This window comes from Electrophorus electricus, chromosome 8, assembly GCF_013358815.1.
Source record: "Electrophorus electricus isolate fEleEle1 chromosome 8, fEleEle1.pri, whole genome shotgun sequence".
Classification (NCBI taxonomy): Eukaryota; Metazoa; Chordata; class Actinopteri; order Gymnotiformes; family Gymnotidae; genus Electrophorus; species Electrophorus electricus.
Window position 1 is genome coordinate 16,311,570 of NC_049542.1, and position 19,859 is coordinate 16,331,428.

The following is a 19,859-nucleotide window of genomic DNA, read 5'->3' on the forward strand; positions in this document are numbered from 1 at the left end:
TAACATATTTTACAGTTCAATATCAAAACACTTCACTTTTCATCTCAAACAAAGTGGAACATGGCTTGGAGTACAAAACCTATAACATGCATAGAAATGTCTCCACTTAAGGGTGATTAACTTCAAACAGAAACTGCTATATACCAGTACTTTGCTAAAGGTTTTTTCCCCATGTCTGTCAATTAATTACAGCAAAAGGATTGACATTCTAGGCTGTTTTTCAAAAGGTGTGTTTGATTTCTGTGTGCTCGCAGTCACAAGAACTGGATGTAATGAGTAACAAGAATAAAATTAGAGCATTCATGTTGGCTAAAAGATCAAAACCTGTATTTGATCACAGATGTATCTCTCTCTGTTATTATACAAAACAGGCTTATGTTATATAAGATACATTAATGATACATCATTCATGAATTTATTCTTGTTCAGAGATTTTTATAAAGGTTTTTGTTTCTTAATGGCCCTATTCCCATTAGTGTAGCCTACAGAATTTTAATGGACCTGAAAACAAATCTATGTGTGAAAAGCCTGTACCATGTTTTAAAGGAAAATGTCCACACTGATTGACCAGTACAATAATATTTAAAATCAATCTGTGACATCTAATAATTTACAAGAATCAACTTCTACAAATTTTTTGGTTTAACCATGCTCCCTCTCAATGTTTTTTCATAGAACAGTTTCCTACCTACTCACAGAATGGCATAATGTTCAAATTAAGCCTAGTTCACGTTTCATATTGTACCACACGGTGTAGACATGTTTTTTCTATGTCATCTTCATATGCAGTATGTTTATTCTACTGTTTGACTACTTTAGGGTTAATAGTGAGTCCACAGCTTACAGTACTGCAGCTGGCAGATTTGATATTGGTGAGAATATGTACAGAAGACACTTTATGTGATCAATGAAAAGATTTCAAATTAGTGAGGTTCATAATGTGCTGTTCTATGGTGAAGACGACGATGGCAGCAGGTAGAAGAGCTCAGAGCTGGAGAGCATGGAAAAAGAAACAATCCAATATGGTCTGGATGGCCTGACAAATCCAACATGGTATGTATGGCCTCACTGTAGCTGATATTTAGCATAGGTTGTAGGGTTTTTTTTGTTCATTGTGTATTGTGTTGATGCATGTAAATTATTTCAAATATTCATCCATTGGCACACCCACTGTACATGTATAGAAAGATGTTTCTGAAGTTTACAAAATGCAGTTTTTAATTAGCATTACAGTGAAAACTGTACTATTACATTTATGTTCACTTATAAAGGAAATTGAGCTTTCAGTGTGTATATATATATATATATTACTTTAAATAGGCTGTTTCCTAACACATATGTAAAAGCTCTTTTCATGGACATTAGCTCACCTAATAATAACACTGTCACAGAACTTCTGCAAGTCAACCCAGCTGTCTGTGCCAGATACCATCTGTGAGTAGATCACAGATTTCCCGAGAGGCAAGTGCAGCTGGGAAAACAAATATAAAACCCCCCAGCCACCAGTACACCTCAGTGGCTTTGCATGCTTGTCTGTAATTCCAAAGAACCTTACATCAAGATCATAAGGTTTGCCGATAACTTCACTGTGACTGGCCTTATAACCAATGGAAACAAGTCTTCCTACAGAAAGCAAGTAAAGCAGCTAGTGACTAGACTGCAGTGGCTAGACTCTACACAGAGCACCCCCTTCCCACTCCTCCTCCACATTCATGGGTCTATTATTTCAAATGAGGTATTACTTAAGTTGCTGAGCACCTATGCATCCATCACCAAGCAAGCAAAGCAGAGGATGCTCTTTCTAAGGCAGCCGTAGAAATTCAACCAGCCACAGGCTCTGATGATCAAGGCCTATGCTACAATCACTGAGCCTATCCTCAGCTCTGCCATAACCATTTGGTTTGGCTCCTTCACCTCACAGGAACAGTCAAACTGCAGCACATAATCAGGACTGTGAATCTGTCAACACACAAAACATAAGAGTCATGAAGTACTCTGGCAAAATCATAGCTGACCCCACTCACCCTGGACACCATGTCTTCAAACTCAGAGCTCTCAGGGCCATCAATGCCAGAATAACCAGAAACAAGTAACTACGGTGATTTCCCCAAGGCTGTGACCCTTGGTAACCACAATAGACACCTTGTACTTTAGTCTCCAACCTATTACCTCCTTCATTGGAGCACATTGTTACAATGTGCAAAAGTATTGCTTTACACTACTCAAATCTGACTCAACCTAGCTCAGCCTATATGCATGTACAAACATCCATTTCACACAGAAATAAAGAATTTGTACTGCATATAACACCGTATCATACATCTCTCCAGACCTTATTAACATCTACATATTCAATACTCCTTTTAATGTGAAGATTTTATTGTGCCTCTGTTTTAAAATAGGTCTATGTAATTTGTAGGTCTTGTAATCTATTAAATTTGGCTGTGCACATCTGCTAAAAATCATACCAAAAAATTACCTTTACCCACTGATTAACTTGTTTATGATGTATGCACAGTCCAACCATAAGCCTTACCTAGTAGTGTATCTGAGTAATCTTCCAATGTTCTCTAGAGTTGGGTTTGAATTATTTCCTAGCTCACTCACTCCTCATTTCCAACTGGCCAGCGAAAATAACTGCAGTTTCCGTTATCTGATTCCAAGATGTATTATATCAACAAGCTATCAAGAGTTGTACCAATTTATGGACATGTATAAATGGCAGGTTTTAACCAACTTGCAGCTTGCATGAAATGACTGAGATGCAATTTAGGGGTTAGAAAGTAAAGCACACATCCCCTACCTAGCCATAGAAAAAAGGTCTTATATATTACAATTTATGTCCATAGAAGTTGAAAAACTAAGCCATATGTCACCTCAGTTTCCATTACTGAGCTTTTTACATTTGTATACAACATTGCCCTCTCTGACAGTTGTGACAACTCTAGTTCTTTAATAAAGGCCATATACTGTGTATTCAGTACAGAGTATACAGGAGAAATACAGAGAACATCAAATGCACACCACAGTTTGTGGGTAACTGGTAGTGAACTATACAAGGAGTCAAGCTTACCATTAAGATTTTGAACATCCCCCACACAACAGCTGACATGCAGTATAATGCTCAAACTTGTTATTGGGAACAATATAGCATAGTTTTACAAAGAAGAAGTCTAAGATTCTGAATGGCTTGTAAAAATGGTGAGGGTTATTACTATTTTTGAGGTTATCAATGTTAGTATTTTTGACTTGCTCATAGTGACAAGAAATTAATACACCTATACCTTAAGAATATTTTTGAACTGTTTAAACAATGAAATGTTCAAACAATAATCTTTTTACCATCTTATAATAATGCTTTTGGGAGACTAGGGTTAGGGCCCATAAAACGTCTTAGAAGTACTCCAGGAGCAGGTTTGAGAGAAAGCTCATCTCTAAAAGGAGATGCTAGCACAACATCTCATATCATACTATACTAATTGCTTCACAAAGTACATTAAATGGCTCTGAGGTGTAAAGATAAGGCCTGTTTTTGTGAGAATTGGGATTGATTTGTTACTCTCAGATGCTCCATGAAGGTCGGTCAAATCAGTACCTGTTTTGATCAGACAAGCAGATTTCTCATTAATCAGGACACTGTGAACTATTATTCAGTGCATTTGCCATTTCTAAATGTCAAGATGTTTTGAGATCTCTTTAAAGCAACTTAAATCCAGCATGACCTGGATCAATAGTCTAATAAAGAAGAAGACACTTTATTTTCAGGTAATGGTATTTTGAACTTTAAATCAAAGACATACAAGTACATTGTCTACTCTACATACTCTGCATAATATAGTCTACTTTATGCCTTTTAAGGGTTGTAACATTCATAACTACCTCAATAAACGTTTAATCCATCACTTGGGGGCAATCATGACACCAATACAACAAATAGTGGACTTCAATAAAATATCTGGCTCCAACTTAAATTACTTACTTTTTCACTAATTGTATCTTGAATAAAGAAGCCAAGCATACATACAGATTGCAATGTTTATATGTTTACTGTTGTGTGACTTTTCTCACCAGGTGGGGGACTCTTTTAGCTGTGCTATTTATGCTCTGAATAATTTTACCCTGACACAAGCCGTGAGTTGGTCATTGAATAAATTCAGTACGATTGTCTTAATCATAAGATGCTATTTTGCTATTTCACAATAACTCTGAATTTAGTGCTACATCCTATAGGCAGAATACATTTGCCATTTTTTTGTGTAACAGAGTCTGTGGCACTTATGCTCAATGTAGAACAAATGATACATACTTTATTCATTGCCAGATTTTATATTGTTCACCAACAGTAAAAAAAAAACAAAACAAAAAGGACAAAAAGAGGAGGTTTATTTTAGCTTATCTGGCACAATATCGAAAAGTGCTTTATCTTCCTTTTGTGACTAGCCCTAAACTTTGCCCATTATAAATGACACACAAATTGAAATCCATTCTCATTTTCTTCTAATTGGCTGAGTGTGGAGCTGCAAAGTCCCAGTGCTGTTGCCTCAGACACATCTGCTATACATGAGGGCACAAGCTATTGAAAAACAATAGGAGCATAAAGGTGGCCTGGTGGTTTGCAGACCCTAGAGAGGTGTGGGGAGGAGGGGAGAAAGGAGAGGGAGGAAAGGAAAAGGGGAGGAGGGGAGAAGTGGAGGAGGGGAAGAGGAGAAGGGGATAAAGGGGAAGAGGGGAGAACAGGGGAGATAAGAGCACAATGTGGATTAACACAACTGTGACATGCTCCACAGAAGGTCAGCCATGGCTCTCTTTACAATACTCCTCTCCATCTATCACACTCCACAAAGCCTACAAGCTCCTCCACACTAGCTGTACCTCCATATCACCCACTTCAGGTGCCTTGGTAAGTGGGGCTAGACAAAGCAACCCGCAACGAACTGTTGCACAGCTGCAAGATAATGGAGCTGCCCATTATCTGGAGAAAGGTACATGGTACAGCTGCCGTACCATAGACTGCATATAAAATCTATCATGTGCACCACAGCATGAAGGTACATATCATAACACAGTTCTCTGGGACAGTGATAAAGAGAATTAACAGGGATGTGATGGCAATCACAAGCAATCTTAACATAAGCCATAGAGGGTGATACACTGGTGTTGTTCAGTGACTGTGTTACTCATAAAGCTCAATCTCTATGACCCTGACATTAGACAGCTGAGAAGAGAGATGTTGTACCCATTCTCTTGCAACCTCCTTCATCAGCAACTAGCACAGCCCCTTCCACATGCCTCTTACTCACTTCAAGCAAACAAGCAATTTATTATCAAGCTTGGATCACCATTAGTTTTCCACTACTCCATCAGGCCCTCAGAAACCCAGCCCTCCGGCTACAAGAGCTTAGTGTGGGTAGTGTGAGGCTGACTGATCTGCTCTTTGGTGCTGTGTTTATATGTTTAGGTGCCTGATAGTGCCAGAAATGCATGAAGTTCCTGACCTTTCACCCACCTGTGCCAAGAGCAGAGGACATGCCTACGCAGGTCAATAGTCCGCGCATGATTTCTCGAGCTACCATCCTAAAGAAACATTTTATTACTATGACACTGTAGAAACTGCATTCAAAATTCACATGTTTAGACCTGAATTCAGTATCTGGAAAAACATTACAACCACATGTTTAATTGTTTGTGTGATTAAGAGAGAGTTTAACGGTACTAAAAAGAAAGTAGACATAAAACAAAAGACATGTTTACATGATGATGCCTAGAGAAGGTAGCTAAATTCACCAGGATTGTAAGGTTTACTATAGGAACCTTGAGTGCCTTTTTTCCCAATTTATTTATTATGTAATTTCTTTTAAGCCAAGAAAGGCTTTGTCTGACTGACTTCTAGAGAACATGGTGCTGTATACAACATTTATTTAAAATAGAAAGCTCATTAAGTTTTCCTCACAATTCAATAACAGTCTCTCTTCCCCAGTGCTAGCACACACCAGTTAGACTGCTAACAACTCCTCTGATGTTGTATTACACTTAAGATGTACCTGATTATTTTTATGTTTTTACATGCATTTACATGTCAACTACTTATTAACTGTTAAACTGTTATTCTACATGCTGTTATTCTACATGCTGTTATTCTACATGCGGTCAGTGTTCTAGATTATTTTTATTGGTATTCAGTATTGTGCACTGTTTTTGTTCTATATATATATATATTATTTATGGAGACCATGTGCAATATGTAGCTCCTGAATTATTGTTCTGTATGTTATTTGTTTGCAGCAAATCTGCCATAGATTCCAGTCTACTTCTGTTCTACTTTATTTTTTATTAAAGATAGCAACCTTTCTATTTTCTTTGAGTTGTAAGAGGTTTAAATGGAATTTTTTGACATGCAAAGCAGGTGTAGTGAACTGGCAACAAGAATACAGTAATGGGGAAATATACTGAACAGCTGCTGTGATTGTCTTTGTTTACTACATACACCGAATCAAAGACTGGGCTTGGTACAGATTTAAAATAGAGGAATATACTCTACATTTTCACAATGGACAAAGGACTTGTGTTATAGCTTGACATTTATTATATTGCATACTTGCACAAAGCCAAGGCATAACTCAATAACATCCCTCCCACTGTGACTAGTGGAAGTGTAACAAAACATATGTATATTTTCCTATGCACAGTCCTGAGCAAAATAGAGAAAGTGCCAGCAAAATAGTTGCATATTTAGTTTATGACTCTTATTCAATGAAGCTAATTTGGCTACTATACACTGAGCATGGAAAAAAATGCAAGCAGACATTTGTCAAGAAATGTCTTGGAAATGCAATGTCATTGGTGATTAACCTTTGGAAATCCTTTGAGTCTAGTTATAGCCTTAATCTGGACCTGAGGAATTAACCCAATGACTATATTTTCAGTCTTTTTAAAAATCAGCAGGTATCATCAAAGGAAGCTAATAAGGCTTATTCACACACCAGCTTCTGTGGATTTATCATTAACTCATGCAGTAGGATCAAGGTGTGCATTGACCACTGCTAATATAAACAAAGTCATTGTTAGCCAGTCTTCATCTGCTCTGTCTGCTTGTAGAATGTCTGCTGCTGATATCAAACTTACATGTTCTAAATTTTGATTCTAGTCCATAAAAAGGTTTCATGATCAAAAATGCAGTGCAAGGTATTTTTCATGAAACATACTCCAATATATCAGTATAATAGGAGAAATCTCAGCATTAGTCTACTTCATCCATGTTCACTGTACATGTGTACATGTTGCTAAGCCTCTCCCACACACACAATAACAGCTGCAGCAAATGTCAGGCTGTAACTAGGTTACGGGATGTCCGACATCCGTGAGTCCCTCCTCATGAGACCTTGATTGAATCAGATGAATCTGAAGCCACAGGCGCCTGCTTGGCCAGAGAGCTGCACCCTCTGGGTGAGGCCAGTTCTCAGTGAGAGGAGCTGCTGCATGAAGCAGTGCAGCACACACTTACATAACCATGAGCCTGTTATCCACAAATTAGGCCACGAATCCCTCTTCACTGTTTATTAATGAAAAAGAAATAACTACCTAATCCCTTTGTGTACAGCAGTCCGATACTGCACTTCTGTGGATAGCATTGCTCAGCTCTCGATATATACCAGACACAGGCCACATGGTTCCAATTCGCTTCTGAAGAAAATGCCCTTTGTTCCTTCAACTTGCTTTTTTTCTCTTCCAGCAACAATTTCCAAACAATTGCTGCTGAAGTAATCTTACTGCTATCTTAGGCCCTTACTTTGACAATAGCAGATGTAAAACAGATGAGCGGAAGCCATGTGCTCATGAGAGACTCCAGAGCTGCCGGCCACCGGCTAAGGGACCCAAGCTTACACTCACCTGCTCATGGTACTCTATCCCCATGCTCAAGGTGTTGATGAGGATGGCGATCATAATGCCCTGGTTGAAGTACTTGCTATCCACGATGTGCCTCATCCCGTCTCTAAAGTCATCCCAGCACCGGGACAAGTGCCCGCGGTCCTCTAGCCGCCGGTGGTGGTGGTGGCGGCGTGGATGGCCTGGCTTGAACTCTGCGCCATGGGAAAGCTCGTGCACCACCTCCCCTTCATAGCGGGTGCACTCAGAGTCAGCCAGCTCCAGATCCATGGTGTTCAGTGCACAGGCACAGTATGGGCAGCCCAGCACCTCGAAGAGCAGTGGGGTGGGCACCATGCCAACCATGTGCTGCAGCAGGCGGCCGTGACCTGCAAGAAGAACGCTGCTCTCAGCAATGCTCCCCTTCAACAGCTGATGCGGATAAAGTCTCATAAATCCCAGTAAGATAAATACACACCTATTTTGAGAAATCACAAATGTGAGGTGGACTACTTTGGATTTCAATAGCATGCTTGCCTGAAGGACCCTTTTGTTTATACTAGTTCTCCCAGTGTCATTATTCCCTTGCACTTGCAAGTACTGTTCCAGGAGACAACCAAATTTGTGTGTTCAATTTTCAGTCCAAATTTACTGATGATTTAATCATCTACCCCATTAGGTTCATTTGGCTGATACTACAAATGTCATCAAATGATTCATGGCCACACAACATTACCACCAACTGCCAGTTTATTTTTAACCTAATCTGTTCAGGCAAATGCCCAGGTGTCAGTTACAGTTAAATCAAGTCCACAAAACAAAGCAGAGCAGCCATACACAGAGGATACAAGGCCTGGCAGCTGTGTTCAGGTGACCATTTATGAAAAACACAACCCTCCAGCGGTCTGTTCCATGCCTTGTCCTTTTGATTCATGCCTTTCCTCTCACGGTCTTTAAAAAAAGCACCATCTAATTTTAACATCCTGGTCTTCTTCTTCATTGTTGGTGAATACTCATAATACATTATCATACAGCACCAACCTTTTGAGTTGAACAGAAGGAGAGTCTAACCATTAAGAGAAATTAGCATGCACAGTGTATCTTGGGTAAATGTATTAGTCATATTCACTAAGAGAGATAAGTTAAATACAAAGTTTCATAATACAAACCTGAAATTGAACTGAATCCTCATGCAGTCCATGAATGTCATTTGTAATTACTTAAAAACAAATCAACTTAAATGTTTAAATTTAACCACCCATGAGATACTTCATAATGACAGAGTCAAATACTTCATAATGACAGAGTACACCTCTTTAACGAGCTTACCCTTCTGATGAGCAGTTAATGTTGATCCAAGTTTGTAAAAAATCTTCAGAGCTAAAGTCTTTAACTTTCCGCTCTTGCACTCTACGGTTAGATACCTTACCGGTCTAAGGATCCTGTTAATGACTTTAACATTTAGGTCATAGATTTTCTGTCACTGTAAAGTGCTGACTGACAGAGTCTCTGACTATGAGCTCCTTGCAGCAGCTGAGGGCAGTAAGAGGTGAAGGGAGCTGTGGACTGGAGTAAAAAGAGCTCTTACTATGGTCTCCTGTTAGATGCTGCAGTTTCTCAAAGGGATCTGCCACATCTGCTGTGCCATTGTTGGACTCCACCTTCACTTTGGCTGTAGTGTTGTTGCCTGCATAGCTGCAGATGAAGGATGGCAATATGGTAGGATAGTTCATGCCACCATTAAGCCTCCCTAGTTGAGTCACACCAGCTGTAGTGCCTGTGTGAATCTGCGGGGCCTCATGAAAGTCACCTTGAACGATGCTGTGCACTGATTGGGCCACTGGTGAAAGATCCTGCCCAGTGGTTGGCCGCGAGGGCAATGTCATCTGTGCCCCTGCTGTGATGGACCTCATCTCAAGAGTTTCACTGCCTGCCAAGGAGGCATTCAGGCTGATGCTGCCATTGCTCATGTGACAATGATGGTGCTGGTGGTGCTGAACGAGGCTGTGGACAGAGCGTGCCCAGTAGCCACTGCCCCTGGGCCTGCTGTGGCCGTTAACGCCACCAGGCCCTGCCCCGGACCCTCCAGCCAGGCTGCTGTTAGGGTTAACTTTTTTCCTGCGCTTACTCTGCCACCCATGGTAGATGCGAGAGGCTCGCCGCTTCAGCTTGCGGTACAGGTGGCTGATGTAGCGAAGCATCTCCTCGTAGCAGCTGCCTGGCTCCGAGTAGCTGGCCAGTGTACTGTCGTTGGACATGTAGCGTGCTCGCTGCTCCTTCATAAGCTGGTTCTCACGCTGCTTTGTCTCTGAAAACTGGGTCGCGATTACAACCAGGCACAGGTTGATCATAAAGAAAGAGCCCACCTGGGAAATACACAGCATATTAACCTCCACGGTTTAAACTAGATTGCACAGCAAGCAGTTTTCTCATTAAACCACATATAACTTGGGGGAAAAAGAAGCACACTTACTATAATGAGCAATATAAAATATATAAAATTGTAAAAGGAGTGGGCATCCATAACATAATACATGATATCCACCCATCCCTCCAAAGTGATAACCTGTGGGGGGAGAAGAAAACAAAAGATTACATTGTGATGGGTATGAAGAGATGAATCATGATTACACTGCAAGGCATGTGTGTATTGGAGTTGGCTAGACTTATTGTAGTGCCATCAGTTAATCTGTGTGTGTGTTCTCCTCACTGACAGCCTAATCAACACACAGTTGCTGCCTGCAACGCTACACGCTTTCAGGTAAAGATAGTCGAGGGACTAAGTAGTTTTGCGAGTCTTTCATGTTGTTTACCACTGGGATTTTTCAGATGAAAATATGACAGAAAGATAAAAGGACAGAAACCCAAAGGTGGACTGCTTATATTAAGTTAGAAAGGCAGAGATACCAAGGCATCTTGTTTTAAAGAGTTAGCTCAGATAAAACACACTTCAAAACAATTTTACAGCACATTTTTACTGAACATGGTTCATTATTATAGCACTGCCATGTTCAATTTTATGAAACAAAGAACAAGAATATGTATTTGAGTTAACACTAAACAATGCCACTTAGGTCTGTGGAGTGTGGCACTTTGCTTATACAAGCTTACTTAAATTTTGTGGGACAGCACTCCTGGGTGTTCTCCATTTATATCATTTAATATATTATGCTATTATTGCAGTTATAATAGACCACTTTCTAGGGACTGCAGGCTTTTTAAGTGCACAGCAAATTTCATGGTGAGATATGTGTCAAGTAGAGTTAAAAGGCAATCAGGTGGCACATACAGGTCTTTACAGGACCACAGTGTGTGGGGTATGTCCAGTGGCCAGCTCATAAGAACATGCAGAGCACTGTTCACCTCCAATCTTTGCAAATGAAGTCATGTCCTGTCACTCAGCTAATGAAGGTCTAGTGCAGGGTTAAAGGAGCTGGCATGCGAGGAGAGTTCCTGTCATCTTCCCATGTTTACATATTTGAAACAGTCGTCATCCCTCCTCCTAAATTACAGCCCAGTGTGCATTATCATTAACCCGGGGAAGAGACTGGGCAGCCATTTGTCCCATGCTATGTGCCCAAACTAATGAGAGCGACCTCAGGACAGCGGGCGCTTATTACCGGAGAACAGTGAGACGCTGTCCTTGTGTGATCGACAAGATGAGATGGCATGGCTGAATACCCCGTAGCCCCACCCAGCAGTGTGCCTGCGCATATTCTGTCCCCTTAAGCAGGGTGTTGAGGCCTGGCCCTGTGTGCTGATGAATTTATACAAGAAGACGTGCTTTTATGGTATTCCAGGAACCATTTCAATTCCACTGACAAAGATGGACAATGCAGCTCACAGTTCAAAAAGAAGAACTGTACGCGGCAATAGGAGCAGGATAACAGTGTGAACATTACATTTGTTCAGAGGATATTTAATTACATGTTGCAGCTGGAGTGACTAATGGAGCTTTCTAGTACGTTCTGTCTAGAAGAAAAAGTGAGCAGTAGAGGTGTGAACTTTGTAACCAAAACCTACTTTTCAACAGAAAATTGCAACACTTAAACCATATATGTCTTACCACTTTGTTGATTTCAGCACAAGAGAACAGAAGAAGCTTCACGATCAAGATCAGAACATGACTCACCTGGAATATAGCAATCCAAGCATATCCGATATTATCAAAGTTCACAGCCCCTTTATGAGGATTGAGCTCCCCGGCCCGACAGACATTGTAGTACAGGTTCCAGTTCACACAGTTGCTCCTGCTGATGGAGCCGTTTGGGCCGGTGTAGGCTGGACCCAGGGGCGGGTTTACTGCACACTCGGTCCCTCCTTCCTTGAGAGGGGGTACATCGTGGCAACGGAGCATGCCATTTTCCTTCTCAAATGAGCAGATGAACGGGCTCTCCTCCCCGTCTTCATGCATGTAGTATGGACTCATGAAGGACAGATTATACTGGCTGCCAAGAGAAGAGAGGAGCTACTGAGACACAAATCGTATAATCAAAACAAACAGCTGAACCCCCCAAGGGGGAACAGAAATGCATGACCAAGCTACACAAGCATGCTATACATGATAAGATTTGAGAGCAGAGACAGAGGTGAATTGATTAGCATTACAAATAAACAATAGCATTTGCTATTTGGCCAGAAGAACAAACATATACAATGCATAGTGGAATAAAGGCCATGATACAGTGGTTTTACAATCGAGATGGTTACTGAGGCTCCCCAGCAACTCCACCACAGAGGGATAAGACAGTAATCCAGTAGTTCAAAGTCATCTTTTGGAGCTAAGCGAGATGATAAACTGCTGCCCTCTTATGATATATGTGGCACAGATAATAGGACATGGGGGGTGTTTTTTTGGCCGATCTGCTTTCATTCTGTCCTCTGAAAGTCAGTGAGTTAAAATGACTTTGATGCCAAAGTGGCATTAGTGGTCTAGGCACCTCCACTGGACAGGGGTTACTGCTTAATCCTCATTTGGACCAGGCTGCTATGTGCTATTCATGAGATTGGATGCAGCAGAAACTGGCAACAGTTGCCTTTCATTTTGGATCACAGTGGAGAGAGTAAGAGCAGGAGAAGAAAGTTACAGGAGAGGACAGCTACTTACTCCTTCACCTCCTTTTCCAGGAAACACCTGTTCCTTAGGAGCCCTGCCCAGAGTTGCACGCCGACAATGCCAAATATAAAGAAGACGAAAAAGCACAGCAGGAGAACGTTGCCTAACATAGGCAGAGTATCTAGGAGCAGAGTCACCAGTATCCTCATACCTGCAGAGACCACAAAGCGAGACACACATACAACCACACGCACAGAGAGAGAGAGAGAGAGAGAGTGCAACATTTTAGTGGCATAATCCATGCTCTGTACTGCTTTGAGCTCTGTGCTGCCATTCAGCTTTTTAGCTTTCTGTGAATTCCTCAGAACCACACAGAGCCTGAGACATTTCACTTAAGGATGGTCTCAGATTATACAGCATCATTCCAGCTAACAGAAGCTTAGGCTGTGGATAACAACATGCCCTGCATGGGATTTATGCAAAGTTTTGATGGCAAACATCTGAGCCTCACAACCTCTAGAACAGCTGCACATGTAGTAATGCTTGACTAAGTGAAGAAATGTGTCTAACTGCAGTGCATTTTTGTGCACTGCAGTAGTACCAAGGAACCCATCTAACTGTTACACGCATAGAAAGCGTGCATGTGAAATATGCTATGCTGCTAAACCACACTGCCATTAAAACAGCCAGTGTTTAGCAGAGAGCATTGAAATTCTCTTCTGAATTTCATTTCTAATTCTATTAATAAGTAGCCATTGTCTGTAGCATTCAGGGACCATTAATGTCCAGAATTATTTCTCTATAGTACAAGCACTTCAAAGGATGCCACAACATACAGCTCATCTATTTCTATAGATATCACAGGTATCATCAATTTAGTAGGCATAAATAAATGGAAATGTCTGGCCAAAAAAGCAAAATGAAATAGTTTTCATGTGATCTGATCAAATTCATAAAGATTTTTTACTGCCATTGGAAACAATAAAAAAGTTTAAAACCGGGTGCAGAGGACAGGTTACGTAATCATGACTCTGCAAATGCAAAGACAGGGTGAAATTGGTTCAGTGGAACGCCAGTGGACTTGTCAGGATGTGTATGCTGCAGGAGAACATCAGCAATAGAAAATAACCTTCCTCAGGGACAACTAATGCTACATTAACCAAAGAGAGTCTATCCAGACCGCTCCAAAATGGATTCCTCCTGTCTGAAACCACCACTATGTTCTGAGGCTGCGTAGGTAGAAGCTAACAGATGATGATATTATAGATCAGTAACTGTGTATGTTGTTGTAAACCAAACCATTGATCCATTTTCACTTTCAAGGAAGAGGCACTAGAGGTGTCAACCAGCACAGGTTAATGGCTAGTCCCCCATTTGGGCTAATTGATGTAAAAGGTACTGTGTTAATGCTGTAGCCACAAACCACAAAACAGTCTGAGCACCTGAAGGAGAGCCAGAGATCAGCAAAACAGACAAAAAGAAGAACCCAGACGACAAGGCAGAAAAAAACCCTGAATGCTGGGATACATCTGACGGAAATGCCTTACTAATGTGTCTGGGTGTCCGTGTATGTGTGTGTGTGTGTGTACTTGTGTGTGTGTGTGTGTGTGTGTGTGTGTGTGTGCTTGATGTAAATTGAGTGAATGATGCGGAGAGGAGAGGGCCTTAAATGGATGTGTTTGAATGGAGAGGAAACATCCTCTATGTGGCCTATCTTGGCCTCTTTCCAAGTCTCCCACCTAAGACAGCATGGAGCCGTCTCAGAGGAGGCCCCAAAGTCGCACGGCCAGAGTAATGAGCTCCCAGGAGGAACACTCAGTCACAGAGAGGAGACAGATGTGGAGACCAGCACACACACACGCACACACACAGGCACACACACACACACACACACACACACACACACACACACACACACACACACACACACACACACACACACACTCTGACACAATTATACATATGCAGAGGTAGAGATGGAGTCACTCTATCCCAGGCCAGTTCATTGATTAGCCTACAGGTGTGTACTCCAGGGCAAACGGTATCAACCAAATAAATATGCATATATATATCGGATATATATATATATATATATATATATATATATATATATATATATATATATATATATATATATATATATATATATATATATATATATACATACACACACACACACACGCACACACACACACACACACATACACACACACAAAGGCACTTACAGTCTCAGCCAGTGATAAAATCTGAAGACATTCTCTTAAGCAGCAGAGACTTGGACACATAACTCATGTTCTCACTCCCCCCACAGTGGAGCCATTAAAACCAATCCAGTGGGGGAAGACTTAACTAAGCACTAAATCTACAGCCTGCTCCACACTGTAGAAGAAAGAGAAAGCACCATGAGACTCATCTGCTGGGGTAACAAGAGACAGGCAGGGAGGACCAGTACCATGCATACAGCTTTAGTTACATGTTTACATTAGAACAACTTGCTTGCTCAATTCTTATTTTTCTGAAGTGAGTTTGAGGAGATGGAATATGACATGTCATTGTGCCTTTCATTACTGGAAGAAACACCACAAATACTTCCATCAGCTCGGTATCGTGTTTCTTCCGGTCATCAGCGGATTTTGGGCTATGTAATGTATATAACTCTAAGTGCTCTGGAAGTGGTCTTTCCCATACAACCTCATCATATGTGCAGCTAACAAACATTGCCCATCTGTTGATCACATCAGGCAGCTCTCTTTCTGTCTTGGTGAGTCAAGTTAATGGGCGTTTCAGAGAGAGAGTGTGGGGACTGGTAAGGGCAGGAGCTTACTGGGGACTCTGTTGATGGCTCGAAGAGGCCGGAGAACACGCACGGTCCGGATGGCAGACAGGCTGGCGTTGTGGCCATCCAGTGAGTATTCCATCATCCTAGAAAGGAACAAAGTATGGGAAAATCTCAATGACTTGCAGCAGTGCCGGACACTGTTGCCATCAATCCCAACTCCAACCTTATCCCCAACCCAAACCATGTAGGCATCTTCCCTTATGGGTGTCTACTATTGCTTATATCAGAAACAATCTCTGTCTCAGCAAACAGCTCCTGAGATTCTGACTAATGTATTCAGTTACAAGAATTAAATGAAGACCCTTTAAAGAGCAACTCTGTACTTTATGACCTCAGCACTTTGAATGACCTCAAAAAGGTGCAATATAAATAAACTTAAAGTCCTGCACTGCCACAGGGGAAGAGATTTGCATTCCATAACTAGTGAATCATTCCTGATTAAATTAACTGGCTTAATGCAGTGCTATTGGGTAAAGGAGGAAGGAGCTGGTGAAGGACTCACCCTGCCATGACAATGAAGAAGTCTAGGCGGTTCCATGTGTCTCCAAGATAACACTTTGATCCAAAAATCCCCAGAGCCATCATCTTGATGACCATCTCCACAGCAAAGAAGGCGAAGATGCAGTCATCAAATGCCTGTAAACACATTCAGACTGCAGTCCCATATTGACTACAGCAAGGCAGCAAAACAATGTAGCTACTGCTCTCCTTTTTAAGGAATACATTAATCAAAGCTCTTCAAACAACAACCAAAACAATCCACAAGTTTGTAAACATGCCTGGCACTTAGGGACTGTAGGTTATATCACTAAGAATATGGTAACTCTGCAGAAGACATTCACTGCTGGGCCAGTCCTTAGAGGAGGTAGGAGATTAGTTATGGTTAATGTAGTTCTTGTCTTGCCCCCTGGCTGACCCATGCCTTTTAAATGCTTCTGAGCCCAATGGCAGAGCCCACTGGACCCATAATTTTCCCAAAGTCCCACAGATCTCCAGCTGGGCCTGGCAGGGCACTGGGCAGAATAATAGGGAGTTACAGAGCTCAACAAACAACATACTTCTTCCACTAACATCTGGCTAAGTTTCTACTGTCCCCTCAGGCACTGTACCCAGTGTGACTTGGACCAAGAACTGAAGTCACAAAGGGAAAAGGGAAAGCACTATAAATGGTACTGCCCAAAAGTAAACTCTGCTTGAAAAATGTTATATGCCCATTTTACACTACACACAGTAAACCTGCCACTTGCTGCACCACATGAGCAATATGCTCCTATTTTAAATCACCTCATCCGTTTGCAGCACGTGGCACAGCAGTAAAATTTGTGGCAAGTTAAAATAAATACATATTTTGTCTATTTTTGCTTGTAGCAGACCAGCAGTTTCTAGAAACAGTGAAGTATTCTTGCTATATCATGCAGTTTAGGAAAATAACTAGCCCGGGCTATGTTTTTATGGTACATTTTGCAGCCAGCTGTTTGTCGCTCATTGTATGCTTGGCAACATTATCCTCCACCATAAAAGTCTCCAGGTGCTGACCAAATCTTACCTGAAGGATGGTACACCATTCGGACTGGCACTTGACATCCTCACATGGCTGGAACATGCCAAGGGTCACACAGTTGAGCAGGATGACCAGCATGCTGACATGCTCGAACCAGGTGCACATGAGTTAAGGAAAATGGCTTGCACAGTACATGCCACAAACAGATAAATGAGCTATGACAAGTGGGAATTCATGATTTCCCCACTTGATTTAGCTTTCCAGTGTCAGTATGAAAGGACTGAGGCATCCCTTCTGGCAGTAAACAAGATTTAGGAGTAAGGAAACATAATAAATGATAGGTTTGTGTAAAACTTAAAATTATGATACAATGTTTTAATGAAGAAGAGGAATATAGTAGAAAGGCATGTTTTTCTGCTATGATTCAGCAAACTGTGTAAATAAACATTCATTAGCTGCTTTCTTTATAAGATCACTTTCTTTGTAAAAACCTGAAGAGGTGGATTTCTGTCCAGTGAGTATACTGGGACACTGAGTGTCCACCCAATCACTGAATGCTTCACCCTGGGGCCAGAGTCTTAATTAGAATAATTCTAAAGTGCTGAATAATAAGTAAGCAGTGAATAAGATATTGTTTACTAAATGAAAATGAGAAATGTAGTTTTTATGCTTATCTTGGGGCAGCTGGGGCAGTTATTCAAGGACACAGGCAGAATGGAAAGGAATGTGACTAGTGTACTCTCTCAGACCACACAAGGCTTCCACTGCCAAAAGTAAAGGAGGCTTTCTGCTTAAATCATGTTCCATCCCTTGCAATACCTTGTTCCACAAAGTAATCAGGCTCTTCACAACCACATGTGCCAAATATTACCACACAGACTTCTAAATGAAGAGTTTCAAATCACACTCAGTGTGGCACAAGATGTTCTTCCCAGTGTTTATCTGATGAAATATTTAGCAGTACAAGAGGCACAGGGTTTTGTCATTTCCAAATGCAAGACTGTCATCCCTTTTGCAGGCTGGGATGGGTGGAGGCATAAGCACCATGGGCAGTATGTCCAGCCCAGATGGCACAGACACTGGCGCTGTCAGCGCCTGAGACATGTTAGCACCTCTCTGGCCCTGCCTGCTCACGACTAACAGGCAAACAAGATCTTTATATGCACTGAAGTCACAAGCCCTCGTGTGATGCAAAAGAGCACAATTAAACACACACACACACACACACACACACACACACACAAACATGGAACCCTCGAAGGATGCAATCAGCATGTGAGGACCAGATCAGCAAGCCTGATCCATGGAAGGCCTCATGTTTAATGCAGGCTTGCTCTTCTAAACGGAGCACGTGATGGCTACTTACTGTGCTTTGGCTGGATGAAAACTATGAAAAGTCATTGGCCCTAATGCAGCATGCTGGAGATTGTGAGGGTCTTACCGAAATCAATCACAGATGACAAAGAGCTTTGAGGACCTGTAGGTCACCATGTCTGTGGATGGAGCCAAAAAACATGGGTGGTGGGAGAGACAGATGCTTATTCTTAAAGGGAATATGTTGGTACATTTAAGTTGGATACAATGAGAAATGATGGAACATTATTCTGGTCTTGATGATAGAGGGAAAGGCATTAATGGTAAAAGCAGAAGAGGACCCTGGGTGAGGCGCTATCTGCAGCAGGAAGACGTTTGATACACAATCACACAAACAGCGGACAACCAGACCGGCTTCCCAATAGTAAGAACCTCCCCTGACACTTTATGACATACAGTAAGATTGTTCTTGTCTTCAGGGGAACAAGATAAATGGCGCATCTCTTCAATAAATCATGACAAAGGTTAACCGAAGTGAAGGGTGCTCAGTGAAGCTGGGATGCCTTCATGATTGTGAACACATAAAATAAAGTCAGATGAGCAGCAGTCAGATTCAATTGATGGGGTGTCACTGTGGTGAATAACATTTTTTAAATATAACAACAACCCATTTCCCAGCTGTCTTATCTCCATCCATCCATATCCTTAAAAGGAGAGCTGAAACACAAGGCCAAAATAAGAATTTCCCAAGCATCATCTCAGCCATCTTGTCCAACTCTGATGGAAAGCTAGTATCTATATTTGTTCTTGTCCTCCATCCCACGCCCCACCCTCCACAATGTACACGTCACATTAACCAGATAGTACAAGTAAATGCCACAGTACACGGGGGAAAAAAAGATGGAGAGAGATGTAGAGTTGCTGCTATTAGACAGACGGTATGAGTAAAATTAAGGCAGTACAACTAAAGAATCATTAAACTGGACCCAAAGCTCCCAAAATCCACTGGGTCATCAAGACAGCCGACTGATAGAACAAAGCAGGGGCTCTGTTCACACTGGCAACACTCCCTTTCTCTCTCCCCATCAAGCCATGTTTTAGACCCAGAAAATGCCTTTACAAATTTGTCTGGAAACAGCACATTACCAGGCTTTGGGAGCTCCAGTGAAAAATTGCATGAGAGAGTTGACTTTGATGGGCATGTAGACCTATTTGTCTCTAGCAAAGTGGCCTGCCCTTGCAGGAATCCCTTCAGCGGTGAAGTGGGAGGAGGTTCTAGTGGGCTG

General features: G+C 41.6%; 1 protein-coding gene across 2 annotated transcripts in view; it reads right to left on the reverse strand.

Moving 5' to 3' along the window:
- Positions 1–17,412, reverse strand: part of cacna1ha (calcium channel, voltage-dependent, T type, alpha 1H subunit a) — a 36,011-nt gene extending 18,599 nt beyond the window's left edge. Inside the window, exons 1-8 of one of the 2 annotated variants that reach the window (XM_027022194.2) lie at positions 17,305–17,412; positions 16,261–16,394; positions 15,744–15,841; positions 12,971–13,130; positions 11,996–12,311; positions 10,337–10,429; positions 9,452–10,229; positions 7,888–8,252 (exon numbers count right to left, since the gene is read on the reverse strand). In XM_027022194.2, coding sequence (XP_026877995.2) covers positions 7,888–8,252; positions 9,452–10,229; positions 10,337–10,429; positions 11,996–12,311; positions 12,971–13,130; positions 15,744–15,841; positions 16,261–16,394; positions 17,305–17,397 — 2,037 coding nt within the window. In that variant the 5' untranslated portion in view covers positions 17,398–17,412. The remainder of the gene's footprint in view (positions 1–7,887; positions 8,253–9,451; positions 10,230–10,336; positions 10,430–11,995; positions 12,312–12,970; positions 13,131–15,743; positions 15,842–16,260; positions 16,395–17,304) is intronic. The other variant, XM_027022195.2, reaches the window with a different exon arrangement.
- Between the last annotated feature and the right edge of the window lie 2,447 nt (positions 17,413–19,859).